Source organism: Spermophilus citellus (genome assembly GCF_964194105.1).
Source record: "Spermophilus citellus genome assembly, chromosome: 11".
Lineage (NCBI taxonomy): Eukaryota > Metazoa > Chordata > Mammalia > Rodentia > Sciuridae > Spermophilus > Spermophilus citellus.
Genome location: NC_138192.1, coordinates 110,100,181 through 110,117,304, shown reverse-complemented (window position 1 = coordinate 110,117,304; position 17,124 = coordinate 110,100,181). Strand labels below are relative to the sequence as shown.

The 17,124-nt window shown below is 33.0% G+C and overlaps 1 protein-coding gene across 5 annotated transcripts in view; it reads right to left on the bottom strand.

Moving 5' to 3' along the window:
• Positions 1-17,124, bottom strand: part of MAP2 (microtubule associated protein 2) — a 290,513-nt gene that overhangs the window by 12,459 nt on the left and 260,930 nt on the right. For 3 of the 5 annotated variants that reach the window (XM_081260559.1, XM_081260555.1, XM_081260556.1), the window contains 4 exons: positions 14,708-14,769; positions 10,007-10,177; positions 8,915-9,062; positions 6,118-6,458 (listed from right to left, as the gene is read on the bottom strand). In XM_081260559.1, coding sequence (XP_081116685.1) covers positions 6,118-6,458; positions 8,915-9,062; positions 10,007-10,177; positions 14,708-14,769 — 722 coding nt within the window. The remainder of the gene's footprint in view (positions 1-6,117; positions 6,459-8,914; positions 9,063-10,006; positions 10,178-14,707; positions 14,770-17,124) is intronic. The other 2 variants (XM_081260557.1, XM_081260558.1) reach the window with 1 other exon arrangement.

Genomic DNA, 17,124 nt, shown 5'->3' with positions numbered 1-17,124 from the left:
GAGGGAAACAAAACCACTTTGGACAGAGGACACTTGATATTTACCAAGATTTAAGCTCTAGTTTAACAACTTAGATCTGAGAACCCACTTATTCCTTATGACTCTTATTTATGTCTTAGAAAAATTACAAATTACTTCTCACCAAAGATCTCTTGGGTCATTTAAAAATAATTGACACCTTAGCATTAATCCCACAAATAACAGGAGTTTTCAGAAGTCATTCCATGGAATAGAAACATAGGTGGCTGCTATGAAAGAGCCATATTTCAGATCAGTCTTTTAAAATCAAAGAGCTGAGTTTTAACTTTCTGGATTTTATGGATGGGTCTAAATAAAAATATAGTTTTTTGAGAAGGAAATTTCAGTTCAGAAAACCCCCTATTTTTTCCCGTAAAAGCCTATGTCAAGCAAAAATTATTTTAACATCTTGGAGATTATCTAGGAAAAATATAGCAAACTTCTATTTGACAAACAAATTTTCTACGCTCATGGTATGCAAGAAAAAAATGGAATAACAATTACTCAAGAATATCTATAAACCACATTTTAATCTTTCTCAATTTATTTCAACTAAAAATTTACTTGCATTATTAACATGAAATGGAGTGACTTGGAAGAGTATGATGATCTTCTGCACACTTCACAACAGAAGAAAAATAATATATCAATCAATTGGATCATCTTCTTAAAGCTCTTCAGTACTCAAATTCCTCTAAACTCCTCATTGCTTATTAGAGCATCAAAACTTCTTAGCGTGGCAACCAGAATTCTCAGCAGCTTTGATTTTTTGGATCTTCTTTCCTGTTATACTCTTTATACTTTGTATTTTGTCCAGACTACATTCCATTTCATACTTTAAGGGTCTTATTTACATTTTGTACTTCAACTCCATGTTTTCTTTATGTTATCTCTGTCTAGAATGCCCACATTCCAAGTTGAGTCTAACAGATCATCATCCTTCTAGGGGCAGCCTAATCAGTAATTCCAAGAGGTGGCTGGCAAAAAAGGATTTTAGACTCATGGGTTTTATCCAAATGTTGGTAATTCACTTGCATAATTGATTGACTTTTCATTCACGTAATGCTCATATAAGCTTGAAAAGTTGTATAAGTTAATAGTTGTATGGGTTAAAGCAATTGAAAATTAATCCGAACTATTTAAACTTTTACCAATTCTATCTGATCTTCCACCATGCTAGAAAAGAACATTGCAGTTACCTTCTGGATATTCCTTGGTGACTCTAGCAGGATTTTATCATGATAATTCTATTGAAATGATCGGTCACTGTATTGTTTTTCTACCTCTGTTTAATTGTTCCCTTATAAAAACTACCCCCTAACATGGGGTCACTCTTGGAAAGGATAGGAAGACAAAAAAAATATGATGTGCAAGAAAGAACAAATCTCTCTTACTGTTTAGTAAGCTTATAGACCCCATTTTGAGATAAATGAATTTGATAAACTCTAAAACAATAAGTAAAATAAACTCTGTCAATATAATATAAGGAATTTTCAGTGACAAGCCTTTTTTTTTTTCTTTCTTTTCTATGCTGGGTTGACTGACCAGGTTTTAAACTTCATATTAATCCTCTTCTTTAGCACTATTGTAGCCCCAAGGAGATGAAAAGAATTGGCTTGGAAAGATCTTAAAATTAAATAAGGGCAAGACAATAGGGGAGAACAGAAAACAAGACAAAACAAAAACCTTTCAGTTTGCCTAGATGGCAGGGACCATGCCTGACGTTTCCCATTTCCCCTTTGTCATAGGGCACCCGGTGGTCTTGGTAAAGCTTGGTGAAAGAAGAGACACATGAATAAAAACAGTCAATCTTTTTGTCTTAAGTCTTATAGTTTATAAATGTGTCTATATGTTAAAATAGTATCACACAGTAGGTATTCCCTGTGGTAACTCGTGATTTAATATAATAGGTAAATATCTTGTTTTGCTATAATGTAATATGTGCCTCCAGAATTAATTCTGTTTTCTTACTTGAATATAAAATTAAAAATCAATGATTCAATTAGCATGTAAAAGCCCTACAAGTGTCTGAGGATAATGCCTAAAACTTTTAAAGAAAATACAAAAAAATTCCAGTCTATATTTCACTGATTGTATTTTTTCTTTCCTTCTTTATCACTTCCTCTTCTCCAATTTAAGCTCCTGTTTCAGAAATACTGCTTTTTTTTTTAAACCCAACTTCAGCTTGCATTTTGTGGCACAAGCATTTATAGACTCCTAGAATACCTAACTGCATGTTTTTTTGATGATTTGTAACGGAAAAATACTATCATACTTAGTAGAATCCTACATTTAAGACTTTAAAGTAATGTGAGCTTTCTACTCTCAAAGATCCATGCTGCATCAGTTATACTGATGTCCTTGCTGTTCCAGAACATTCTAGGCTCGCTTCTACCTCAGGGCCTTTGCATTTATGGTTTTCCCCACCTGAAACACTTTTTCCTGAGTTACCAAGTGGTTTATTCCTTCACTTCCTTCGAGTTTCCATTCAAATATCACTTGTTCAGGCATTTCCTAGCCATACTATCAGAAATGCAATTTCCCCTCAACATATCTCAAGCCTCTTCCTTAGTTTTGTGTTTTTCCTGTGTACACTTTTTAACATATTTTTCTAACATCATTTTTCTTTGTTTGCATTTCCTCCTAGATCATTAATTCCATGAAGGCAAGAATGTCAGAAATTTTTGACTGCTTTGTTTACTGCTGTATTCCCAGTTATCTACAACATAACATGGTGCACAGTAGTTCATTTGTTCATTCATTGTATTTAATGAATAATTAATCACTTATCTATAGAACATATAATTTAATATACCTTAGTCATTCTTGTTTGCTGTAATTTTTGTCACAGCATGTGAAAATAGTAATTTAAAAGAGCTTTCTATGCCAAGGTTTTTATTTTTCAATCATATAATAGAATTTTGAGGTTATCCTTGTTGAACAAATGGTTAAGTATATGTTATATTGGTATATAACAAATATGAAATATGAAAAAAATCAACATACTTTTCAAATTTATGTAGTATACCAATACAACATATATTTCCATAGAGTATCAATATAACATTATTTGCATTGTTATTTCATTAAAATATCATTAAAGTTCAGAAGCCTCAAAATTCTGTCACATGATTACAAAAACCTGCACAGGAGGTGCTGTTACATAAAACTGCCACTTCCATGTCATGTAACAAAAGCTACAGCAAACAAAAATGACTAAGGTATCTAAAATTACATATTTTTTACAGATTGGTGATTAATTATTCATTAAATAAAAATTACAGTCTCTGACTTTGTAGCTCAGCCCTGAAAAGATATTAAAAGTTATCCATGCAAGGTGTGGGTAATGTGAAGACTCCTGTTTCTTACTCTGTAAAATGTAAGGGTTGAATTAGGAGATGAATATCTTTGACCTCTAACATCTTTTAATTAATTCAGTGAATCCATAAGAATTGAAAGAGAGAGAAACCAGACTGCTTTTTTTTTCTAGAATGTAATAATATTTTTCCTAGGTTCTTGTCTAATGGATTTATCTATAGAGTTTTTTTTTCAAAGCTAGAGCAACACTGGGACGAATCTTTACATGAGGATGCATAATCTTTACATAAGGATGTATCTTTACATAAAAGATGGTCATTGCTCTTTCCTTAAACAGAAGTATGTTGCTAACCACTCTGGTTAGCCTCACTGACCTGAGGATGGCTGACTATGGTTATGAATAAAGCAAAAATATATAGTTTACAAAGTAATTGGTCAAACCACAGACATGGCCTTGAAAAGATCATGATCTAGGCAATGAGCAGTAAATGAAAACAACCACCGTGAAATGGCTTCATTGATAATGTTCAATTATTACAAAGGTGCATAAGTTGTGCTTTTTAAATATTGATCTTCATAAGCTGACGGGGTGAAAAAGCAACAAACCTGCCAAAACACATAGGATTATTCCACATATATCAAAGTACTTCTAAAAAAGCTAATTCATAGGAAAGGTAAAAAGCATTCATCCAATTGTTGCCTAATTTCTTAAAAACTACATGTTTAGAGATAGTTTTTTATCATATAGCTATTTAAGCCAAGTATCTTTATTCTTAAAAAGCTAATATTAGTTGAAAATTTAGAATTAATGTAGATTGAGGAGCTAACTAAATAGAGATAGTTTCAAATTAATACACTTAAGATAGTTTCATCTATAACTTGAGTTAAATGAACCATATTATCTACAGTGAAACTATGACTGCATATGTTCTTTCCAGTAAAATGATTTTTTTCAGCTGACAAGATTAATTTTATTGAGTTCTATAAAGCTCATCATATCTTCAACTAGCTTATCTATTCCATTAGGCATTGATTGGCATCATTGAACTGAACCAATAAGCACAGCCTCTCTAGTAATTGAAAATTGGGCTTCAACAAAAAGCTAAAGGGCTATCAGCACAAGACCTACACATACAGAAGAGCAATAAATGTTCATATTGGTGGAAAATAATAAAGTTTCTGGATTTGGGAAATTAATGGGTTCCCACACATTGCTGTTACAAAATCTGGCTCCTGCAGAAAGCACCCCTTTTCATTGCTGTGACCAAAATTCCTAACAAACAACTTAAATAAGGGAAAGTTTATTTTGGCTCACAGTTCCAGAGGTCAGTCCATGGTCATCTGGCTCCATTGCTTTGGGCTTGAGGTAAGGCAGAACATCATGGTAGAAGGGCACCACAGACAAAAGCTGCTCAACTCATAACAATCATAAAGCATAGAGAAAAGAATGGGCCAGGGACAAGACACAGTCCCTGAGGACATGCCCTCAATGATCTACTTCCTCCAAACATGGTGCACCTGCACACAGTTTCCTCCACCTCCCAGCAGACCATTTAAATTATTCATCGATCAAATAGGCCAATCCAATGATGAGGTTAGAACTCTCATGATCAAATCACTTCTCTCTGGACATTGTTGTATTGGGGATGAAACCTTCAACACATGAGCTTTTGAAGGACATTCCAGATCCAAATTTAACACTGTGCCTTTCTCAATGATTCTGGATAGGCCAATTTTCATTGAAATACTCTATGATAATTGGGACTCACATGCTAATAGCTTTGATTTCTTTAACCATGCATTTATAGATGCTCAATTGGATAATAAAAGTCTTTAACATATTATCCTGGTAATTTCTATGGAGCCCTATCATCAATTTTCTTTCTAGTCATTCTGTAAAGTAGGAGCTATAAAATTCCAGTCAAACCTTCTGGTTTAACATGCTAAAAACACTATTCAATACAGTTAATTTTAAGTAGAAGTTCCAATGTTACAATTTTATTCATAAGGATTATATCGAGCTGTCTATTCATTATCAACATAAATACCTGGCCTTTGTTAATACGTAGGCAATATTAGGCAGAGAAGTAAGTGGGTGAATCATGCTCTGAATTTGGAGGAAACATAAGAAAATGGTAAAAGATATCATAGAAAATCCTTGAGGAAAAAGGAAAGAGATTCAATTGGAATCACTGAAAGATAGTAAGATGAGCTCATGGTCAGGATCCAAAATAAAAAACTCAAATCCATATCAGAAATGTAACTTCATTTCCTATGTTCATATATGAATACAATACCAGTGAAACTCCACACCATGTACAACCACAAGAATGGGATCCTAATAAGTTATACTCCATATAGGTATATGTCAAAATACACTCTATTGTCATGTATATCTAAAAAGAACAAAAGAAGAAGGAGGAGGAGGAGGAGGAGGTGAAGAGTAGTAACTTCAATCTCTTAAGTTTAAATCCACAAAGCCAAAAAGATATATTCAGGAACGATCTGTTAGGTAATCAACTAAAATATTCTATATGGTTAAACCAATTGTTATCCAATAGTGACCAGAAGGAAAAGATGTATCATGTGATTTTCATTATATTTTATAAGCTAGCTCTCTCAGAAAGGCCCAGACTCAGCAATAAAATATAATCAGTAACTCTGTAACACCTCCAACTCCTGTGCATTTTAAGAACTGTAAGTTCATAACCTGAGGAAAGTGATATAATAATGAATGGGATTTTATTTCTGGCAGCAAATATGTGTCCATGCAATTCTTACCTGCCCCCCTTTAGGCTGGTATTTGATGTTGTCTGTTGATCCGATTTTGGATTTGACATTCTTCAGGTCTGGCAGTGGTTGGTTAATAAGCCGAAGCTGCTTGGGAGTGGCAGGAGATTTGGGAGGAGTGCGAATGATGGCGACTTTCTTCTCACTGGGCACCAGAATGGCAGACTTGGGGGTTCCTGGTGTGTGAGGAGTTCTGGGGTAGCTGGGGGTTCCAGGAGTGCCTGGGGTGCGTGAAGAGTAGCTTGGTGGGGTGCCAGGAGTGATGGCAGTTGATCCAGGGGTAGTGGGTGTTGAGGTGCCACTTTTCCCTGCTCTGCGAATTGGCTCTGACCCTGACACAACAAACCACAGCATTAGAAAGTTCTCAAGACATCCTTTGTCCCACAGATAGTTAGAGTTCATGTGTCAAAAAACTATTTTCTACTTTTATGGTTGTTAAGGCTGCCTTTAGCTGGAAACAGAGTGCACAATTAACTTGGTATGCGGATTCCTGTTAACTGAAGATTCTGAAGGGCATGGGTGACCATTCATTCCTTTAGTAGATTCTTTCTGAGATCTGGGTATATATAAAACATAGAAGTCGGTATTTATATCACATAGATTTAGCCTGTTTAGAAAGATGTTCACAGAATCATGTTTCAAGGTCTCTCCCTCAGCTTATGTGGAGGAGCAGTGTGAATTTTGCATTTATTGAAAGCTGTCAGACATTGTTCAAGTACATCATTTATTCCCTTTGTAAGGAAACTTATCTCAGTGCTTCATACTAAAAAAGATCTATTGATCTCTAGAAAACTTGGTTGTTCCAAGAATGTAGTCACAGTGAGCCTAGTGTCTGGTGGTATTTTTCTCTCTGTTTTCATAACTAGTTTGACAGCTTATAGTCAAGTCAATAATCCTGTACTGTTAATTACACAGGATCTTTGGAGATGAATTTCTTTGCTTTAAGTTGAGCTCAGTTGCATTTTATTAGTTTACTCCTTTCCGTTTTTTGCTATTGCTATGTAGAGCTAAGATAGGCCCAATGTCCTTAGATTATCAGGGTATCAGCTATGCTTATTACCAAATACTACAATGAAGTAATACAATAATACTTATTTCTAAATATGCATGTGAACACAAATGAAACTAGAAATTCAAAACAGCACTAGTTCATAACATTTAAAAAAGCAATGTATATGGGGATATATTTTAAAAGGCAGAGCACAGTGGTTTGAGGAAGTGGATTTATGAAGAAAGTACCATTTTGCTTCCAGGGCAACACATACAAGCATTCAAGATGCTCCTTTAGGGAGTACTTGGTGCCTCGTCTTGTCTCATCATCTTTGAAGCTGCTGTTGATGCACAATCTCAACTTCAGATATTTGGAATAACAGTCTCTTCCCTGGACATTACAAACATTTAAATGCCCTTCCTGCTAGTTTATTATTTGAATAATTAATTTTTGCTACGGTAAAAAAGAGTTCTGGTGAGGTCAAAATGTAACAAAGATTTCAAAGGATGCTAATATTTCATGAAACTAAATGGTGTTGGGCACAATTGTTCTATTGTAGACAAAAACATTTCATGCAAAATAATAAAATTTGAAATTGGCCAATTACTATTAAATATTTAATAAAGCAAGTGGTGAAATCAACTATAATGTGATAGTGGTAGCAATCTCTACCATTTTATAATGGTATCTAAATGACAGAGAGATGATTCAAGTGATTCTACAGAGCATTCTCTAATACTATTACCTCAAAAAAAAAAAAAAAAACAATGAAGACACAACATTAAGAGGACAAGTTGTGAAGTTACTAGTGGACTGAAGACCAAATTCAACCATTTACTAGCTGTGTAGCATTAGGCAAGATATCTTCCCTATAAGGTTAGTTTTCTTATCATTTGAATTGAGATTATTAATACCTAACCATCAGCATTGTTAACTAATTTGAGTAAAAACGTATCTTGAGAGCCTTGAATCTATATGTGCTTAGTAAATGGCACCTTTTTTGTTGTAATAGAAAAATGTTTAGGAAAATAATTTGAATCCATGCTTTGCTATAACCTATAAATATGTAATGATTGGGCATTACATAAATTGTTATAATTGTCATCCTGTGCTGTCAATTGAAAGGAATTGAAGCTATTGGCCCAGAACATGCTATGCTTACTGTTCATTTGGAATACAAATTCTTAACAAATTGAGCAAGTTTGTGGGTTTTGATTTTTGACTTTCCACTTAAATTTTAGGACTTGGAATTCTAATGAGTGTTCAGTCCATATAGATGTATATTTTTAAAATTCCTGCTGTTTTTCTCTCTTCATTACTTCTTTATTATTATTATTTTAAAAAATATTTTTTAAATTGTAGATGGATACAGTACCTTTATTTTATTTATTTTTATGTGGTGCTGAGGATCAAACCCAGTGCCCAGTGCTAGGCAAGCACTCTGTTACTGAGCTACAACCCCAACCCCTCTTTTAATTACTTCTTTAGAATTTTCTCTTTTTTCCCCTAAATTTGAAACAAGAGACAAAATATATTCTTAGAAAAATGACTTTATCTCAATATTAGTTAATAGATAAGAAGCTAATTAGTTCATATTTCCTCTATCGATTGTCTTCACTCAGGTATTTTGGAACCATCTATAAGCAAGAATTTTCTAATTCTTAGGACAAAGATCATCTGTTCTTAATGCATGTTTATTTGAACACTGTAAAATATAAATTCACAGTAAGCTCTTTTTTTACTTAAAGGATATTTAAAAAATGATTAAAAAGAAAGCCAAAGCCAAAATAAACCTACTAGTGGTCCGCCGCGCTGAAGAGGAGATGGAACTGTTGAGAGAGAAGGAATTCTCATCTCTGTCTCCTGATACTCCTCGGCGAGGAGGCAGAATGGAGGAAGGTCTTGGGAGAGAAGAGCGCTTTTCTGGGCTCTTGGTTACTCCATCCTGATTTGGGAAAAAACAGACATTGTCTTCTTGGGAATTTTTATTTTAATTATGAGAAGTGATTACATCATTTGGGTTATTTTTTCTGCTGTACTGATAGACCTATTTCTTTTAGTATGCACTATCAAATCCCACATAAGCATTTCTACTTTAAAACTAAAAAAGAGTTCATATTTGTCCAGATGTTTTATGAAAATAAGTTATTTTGGAGTTAACTCTAAAAAATAATGTCAAGTTCAAGTTCTAAAAGATAATATGTCTAAAACAAATTTACTCAAGCAATCTTCAGTAAGTTGCTAATTTTACTGAAAAATCTTTAGCATGATAAAATTCGAAAGGACTGGCAGGGGGTATGGAATGCATAATATTCCCAAGAAAGACCACCACCATATATTGTGCACATATAAGACAGGAACTCTAGCATATCACATCCATTTATGGTTTCATTTTCATCACAAAATATTATGCACATATTAAAGCTAAGGGAACAGGTTTAATGAGTTAATGTATTTTTTTTTTCAAAATCACAAACTTCACAGTTTTCAGAGGGGATATTAAACCCTAATGTGTCTGGTGGTAAGTCTAAACAGTCTACTCTATTACATATGACACAGTTTGTTGTTATTAGAATATATAACATTGTCTATCACATGTCATATTACATGTAATAGATTGAATTTTGCTTTGTTAGTTTGTATTTAATTTTTATAAGATAATAAAATAAATAATAAATAATAATGAACAGTGTATTTAGAAAAAGGAACATTTTTCTTTTACTAGTAAGCCATTTATTACATTTTTTCAATTTTATTTAACAGGATCTACCATTTATATATCAAATACTTAAAAATTGTACATCTTTGCTTTCACACATTTCCTGAATCATGTCATATAATCTTCCCAATTTATCCCTTTCTGCACCTTTTATTGACTTATTGCCTTACCTTGTTCCCTGATTCTGAGTGTGGCAAACAGTCTGTGGAGCCTGCTGAGGTGGGCTGTATTAAAAAACTGTCAGAAAATGTAGCCCTTTTGGTCGTGCTAGGGCAAGCTGAGCTGTATCTTGGGGACTTTGTGCTACCCTGTGAAGCAGGAATCTTTGACAAGGTAGAATTCTAGCCATGAAATAAAACAAACAAACAAACAAACAAACAAACAAAAAAGGTACAAAATAAACCAAAGTATGAAGGAAAAGGAAAAAAATAATCCCACACATACAAACATATAAGAAATTAAATGTCTACTTTTAATAAAAACACAAGATAAATGATTAAAAGCAATAATGGAGATGTATACTTATATGATAATGAGGGATTTTCAGTGAACACCTAGGCTGGAACTAACTCAACAGTATTTATTTTAAAAATGTCTATTGTTATTAACATAAACATAATGCTTTGATTTTGTATTCATCAGACTAGAACAGGATCTATGTTATTTGCTTTCCTCTACTTTCAAATATTGAGATTATTTATGGTTGGTACATAATAGAGGCACAAGAATGATTGTTCAATAAATGGTAAGTAGGTAGACGGATGGGAGGAGAGAAGAAAGAATGATACTGCTCAAATATGGAGGACCTAGCTTTGTGAAATTCTGAGAGCAAAGAACTGTGTTTGATTTAATACAGAAATTTGTAATTTCATAACTCTACACAGAGAAACCAAAGATCTGCCTTGAAGTGAAAATGTAATCAACCTCATGAAAGAGAGATAAGAGGGACCCTTCTGGGAAGAAGGATGCTGGTGTTGAAATCTTCCACTGTTTAAGGATAGAGTTTGGCTCTGAAACAAACAAACAAACAAAATATGAGCACACTTGTTTGGTGTGGGTTACTCTTGGTGGGTAGAGACATGGGAAGGCCTCTAAAGCTGTGTAGCCACCTATCTTCTGAATAAATAGTTCAGGAAAAGAACACAGTTTCAAGGTGTTCTTGTCTCTGCAAGAGACTTGGGTTATTCTGAGGAGCCAGTTATAGAAAGTTTGTGGAAACAACTTCCACTGTGCAATTATGCAGTCATACATTTATAATTACATTTTTACAGTATATTATTTTCAGTGAATTTACTGTAAAAGTGCACATTAAAATAACTTCTGCTTCTGTGACTTCTGGAAGAATGAGGAAATAGAATCCCCAAGGATCTTCTCATCTGATGAGTGAGTGAGAGTTGGCACAATGGCCAACTGTTTGGATTTTGTGTGTGTGTTTGTGTGTGTGTGTGTGTGGTGCTGGGGATTGAACCCAGGGCCTTGTGCCGTGAGGCAAGCAATCTACCAACTGAGCTATATCCCCAGCCCTGGAAATTATTAACTGCCAGTATTCTTGTAAGTGAAATCACTACAGAGATGATTGCAGTAAGAACCCCTAAATCATAAATCCCACTCTTCAAGGATGTACTGCCAATAAATATATTTTTTAAAAATAAGCCTTAACATAGGAAGAATATTACAATGGTAATTAGCAAAACCCCTTTTATAAATTTAAAGTATGATGCTAAGTAGATATATTTTGGGTTATTTTAAAATGATTTTTATATGTAGGTATTTCATTTATGAGAATATGGATAAAATATTCTTTACGAATTTGATGTGTAAGGTCTCCAATAAATCCATAGGTCCCACAATAGCACCACATTTGGAAAATACCTTAAGAGTCTGTTGAAATTGTTCCTCTACTCAACACAATGAAGGTGTACACACAATCCATATCTTGATTACATTCAAGAACTTGAGTACATGTTTGGGGACTGGTAATGGAAAATATTATTTTAAAGATTGAGAAAATTTATTTTCAGTTATCTGCTACATTGACTTCATCAGAAAAAAAATTGCTCAGTTTATATATAACAAGCTCATTTTATGAGTGAAACACAAATTGGGGATCAACTTCTAGTACAGAATTAGTAAGATTTTTTTATGTACAGAAGTCACTCTGCAAAGCTAAAAATTCTAAAAAGGAAAGGTAGCACTGAAGAGATGCCTCACAAAATCCACAAGACTTAATATATAGCTATTGATCGCACCTCAGGGGTCTGCAAGTTTAAGTGGGTTGGATGAGTGACTTTTGGAGACAGTGGTGTTGGCAGGCCACATGTCTCTTGAGAGAGTCTTAAGAGTACGGAGAAGAATTACAAAATCAAGGAGATTATTATCTTTAAATAATTAATTTCATTCAGCTCTTACAAAAATAGCAGAGGAAGCCGCAATTTTTAAGTTTTAGCCTCCACAGCTACTTTAACAGAGACATAAGCACGCACAGATTGCACAAATCACCTTTTTGCAGACTGAGTACCTTGAGTGGGAAGTGTAACTGGGTCTACAAAAGTCGTTCTTTTTTGATTGATCCTACCCACAAAAGACTGAGTTTTGAAAATGTGATCCAAGAAAGGAGGAGGAAGTAGCTGGATTGTCCCTAATTAAGAAAGTCAGCTAAGAGTGTTAATAATTACCACCACCACCAGAAAACCAAATGAAATAAAGGGTGGGCCAGGTTCATAATAAGAACAAGCAACAAATCATAATTGTTTTGATGAATGTACTGAATATCAGAGATAAATGGAAGTTAATCTTGGGGTTTTAAGAAGAGGATCAGAGGGGTTGGGGAGATAGCTCAGTTGGTAGAATGCTTTCCTCACATGCACAGGGCCCTGGGTTCAAACCCCAGCACCACAAAAAAAAAAAAAAAAAAAAAAAAAGAGGATGAGGTATTATTAGGTGGGAAAAAAGAGGATGATGAATAAGAAAAAATAAAAGTGACAGATTTATCTCTCTTCTTCAGAAAGGTAAGATGGGTGTTTACAAGTGAAAAAAAATTAGTTTTCTGTCAGATAATGTATATAATTTATATCCCAAGCAAAAGTATATACATGTTTATCCTAGTGAGTTATTTGCAGACTAAGGGATTTGAAAGTTTTCTAAAAGTTGTCCAAACAATGCCACTTACAATTTTTTTTCTAAAGGAGAAAAACTTAGACTTGTTTTTTTCTATATCTGCTTCTGACAGTGTCAGCTTTTAAATAATAACAAAAATAATGACTAACAACTATTGTTATTTATTGAATGAACAATATGTTCTAGGCACTCTACCATGTACTGTTTTATAAAATTACTATATCTAATTTTCATAACTAAATTATGATATAAATTTTTTACCACTCCCTTTATTTTTTAAAACAGTAAAGCATAGGAAGAAAAAGAATATAGAGATAATAAATATTCTAGATTTGGACGTGACAACTCATAGTTCTCTGTCAGAAAAGAAGATAAAGAGATACAAATCTTAAAATCACATTGTGCTAAAAAATAAAGATATTTGCCAAAGCAATATAGGCATTCTGTTAGCTTCCCTGCTTCAGGAACATGTCTGCAAACATTTATATAAAAATCAAATATTTTCCTTCAGCAAAGACCCTCTTTCAAGATAATTATCAAAAGTTTTTTGCCATTGTTGGAAATGAAGCACTATTTTTCACAATAAACAAAAAATGGAAGTCTAAAATCTTATCTGTTTTTAGAGGGTCACACTAATAATTGTGATTTAAATATCACATATGATTGCAAGACCAAGAATGTTGAGATAAGTTTCTAATTAACATCCTTCAAATTATTGTAATTTTAGGGTTTCATTAATAGCCCTTTAATTTTTTTTCCTTCCAGTCATAAAGGATCAAAAATATTTCATGTTGGTTTGGGTTTTTAATATATGATTAAAAATCTAAATCCAAAAATTCTCCAAGAAAAAGTAGAAAAGATTTAAAAAAAAAACACATGAAGAAATTAAACATCACAAATAGAACCACATTAAAACAATAATATATTTATCTCCATAATTTAGCAAGTAAAGAACACTATAACATTAGCAATATGAAGCAAAAAACTTAAATACAACATTTGTCTTGAAACAGTCATTTCACTGGTAGGAAATTATCCAAAGAAAATGAACTTGGCTAAAAAGACACTATGGCAATATTTTAAGTCTAACAATAAAAAATTAGTTTGAATGTCAATAATAAGAAATTGGTTAAGGATATCATTGTAAATAAATAAAATCCAATTTATATAGTCATTAAAATAATTATAGGCATGTAAGAACTTAGTTTTACTCATTAATTTAAAAATTAATAGAGTTTTCTTTTTGTTATTAAATCTATAAATGTGCAGAAAAATTGAAGATATTACATCAAAATGGGAACTGTAGATATCTTTAGATAAAGGAATTATAACTGACTTGTACTTCTTTTTGCTCATCAATATTATTTCATTTGGTCTTATTTCTTATTTCATAATAAAAGCAATGAAAATATCATAAAATACTGTTGACTAGAATGGTTTGATTTGATTCTATGAAAAGTAAATGAATTATTCTTCCCCATTTCTGCCAAGTCATTGTGCAACTTTATATGTTTTCATCTTACTAATAAAGAGACAGCCCAGCTGTGTCCTCACTAACTATTATCACATATCATTCTGGAAGACGTTAATATTTACCTGGATGCTCCTGAGGATCATTCTGGATGAGCATACAGTATAAAATGGCACTTAAAAGTAAATGTCTAAGTCTAAAGAATATCTAAAATTATTAAGAAACTGCAGCTAATACCAAAGGAACTTTAAATGAAGAACAAGGAAAAACTAAAGTTACTCACAGAGACCTTGTCCTTCGCCTGTTTGAAAACACTGGGAGCCTGAGCTGATTCACCACTGGCTGCTGTTGAAAAGAAAAAAACACAAACAAATAACCCTAAACTTAGTGGCTAAAAAATCACACAAATGCATTTTTCATACCTTTTGGATACTCTGTTGTGTCAACCGACCAATGCAGAGCAAAGTTTTGTTTTGAAGCTCAAATTCAGTAATGGAAAAACCTGAATAACAATAGTGTCTCCAACTAGAGGGTGCGCTAAATTTACACATCCTAGTGTCTACCAAAGCACAGGTTAGCACCAAAGCATAGATCATTTTTTATGGGTTAACAATGTACCTTTGAATCGGTACTACATGAGGATAGATTCTTGGGACTAGAAGTTACAAAACAGCAAGGTGAATGCTGCAGAGTTTAAGGAAAAGAAAGATGATTGACTTGTAGGACTGGCCAATAAGGTTGCTTAAGCTATGTGAAGCTCTAATACCAAAATAATACTGCCTCTAAACTGTCATGGTCATTCCAGCCCCTTTCCCTATGCACCCCTTCATTTTACAATATGAATGACATACTTGTTTGATATAAAAATACACCACATAAGAAGGGAAGAAAAATAGCTTGTCAAGAACAGAAAACATGAGAGGAATTTTAAGTTTAGTAAAAATACAGAATATGTTCTACACATGCACTTCCTGTATGAAATCATTACCACATCTGTTACTGTTGTTTCTCTTGCTGTGTTTTACATTTCTGGTTTCAATTTTAAACTCCATCTCTTAAGCATACTTTCTGTTGATGACTTACCTGACTTAAATATCTCATGATTTAAGACAACACTTTGTGTTTTGGATAACCATCCACATTTGCAAGATACGCTCAGAAAATAAAATACTCAAGCTTGTGTTTACTTCCTCAATTTTCATTAGTAAGAGCTTATCCTCATAAGCTCTCCAAATGAGTGAGTCCCCAAAAGATTTCTTAAGCTATGTGGCGCTCTAAAACCAAAATAATAACTGCCTACAATGTGCTTTATGTATGTAGGCCTGGCTGGCAAGATTATTCACAGATTCTAAAGCTGATTAAAAAAAAAAAAAAAGCAACAGTAAAAAGGATGCCTCCCTATTGCTTCTATAGCATCTCAAATTACTGTGGCATGTCTATATAGTTTGCTTCAAATGAAAGTCATTTATGTTTGATACATGCTTTCTGCCAGAAGATTTTTATATTTGACAAGAATAAGCAAAGATTCTAATTAGTCCAAAGATCTTAAATTTCCTTTAAAAATGAATTAAAAAGGCAATTCATTTTCATGGTAAACTGAGAACCAATGATATGTAGACACTATGAAAACATTTCTCATTTCCTCTGAAATTCCACAATCCTGATGACATCTTAAATCTTTACAGATAAGATATAGGGTTTTTAAAATGCCAAAATGAAAGGATTCTGCTTTTCCAAGTATTTGTCTAACTGGAAGAAAAATTCCAAGTTTGATGAGGCTAAAAACCTGAGAAAGTGCACTAAATAAAATGTAAGATAGAGATATAATGTCAATTTCGAATTCCTAACTTAAAGGCATTCTTTATCCTAAGCCTATCAAGGTTTGTGTATATATAAGTCTTCCACTTTCAAATCTTGCCTTAGACACTTGTTCTTAATGGAAAACATGATAAGAATCCTGTGTGGAGAATACAAATACAAAATACTTGGGATTTTTAGTGGCTGTCATAAGACCATCAATTATCTTGCTTTTCTTTTTCTTACATACTAATTCTGCTCCTAACCTTTCAAGACATCTTAAGGTTTATACGGAGACATTTAAGATGTATAATGAAAAGGAAAACACTTCTTTCTGAACCAGTAATCTGAGATTGTGCAAACTATTTTATTGTCAAGATTACCCTAGCATAATTATACATAGAAAATAAATATTTTGCATTGAAATTAAGAAAAAAGTTTGCATTATAGATATTTGTATGGGGTTTTATTATGATTTCTAACATGTTTCACTTTTTAAAACAGTAAATTTGTATATTTGGAGAAGACATAGAATAAATAGGAAGCAAAATGAAAATAAACTTAAGTTTATTTCGAACTTAAGTTCCTTTTAAGGGGGGAGGTGCATTTTGGATAAATACATTTAAGAAAATCCCAATGACAAAATGTCAACATATAGTACAGTAGATTGAAAGGCTTGCTAATTTTGGATATGAATCTTACAGGATTGCCAGATGATTTAATATTTTTCTTTTTTTTTCCCATTTAAAGCAAAATAATTTTGCACACCACACATCTATCCCAGATTTGCCTTTTGTTTTCAGTGTCTAAATCACTGCATATTCTTGGTGGTTTTCAGTAAATTCATCAACATCAGTAACAGATTTGGCAGTAACAATGTAGAAAATAGGACAAATATATATG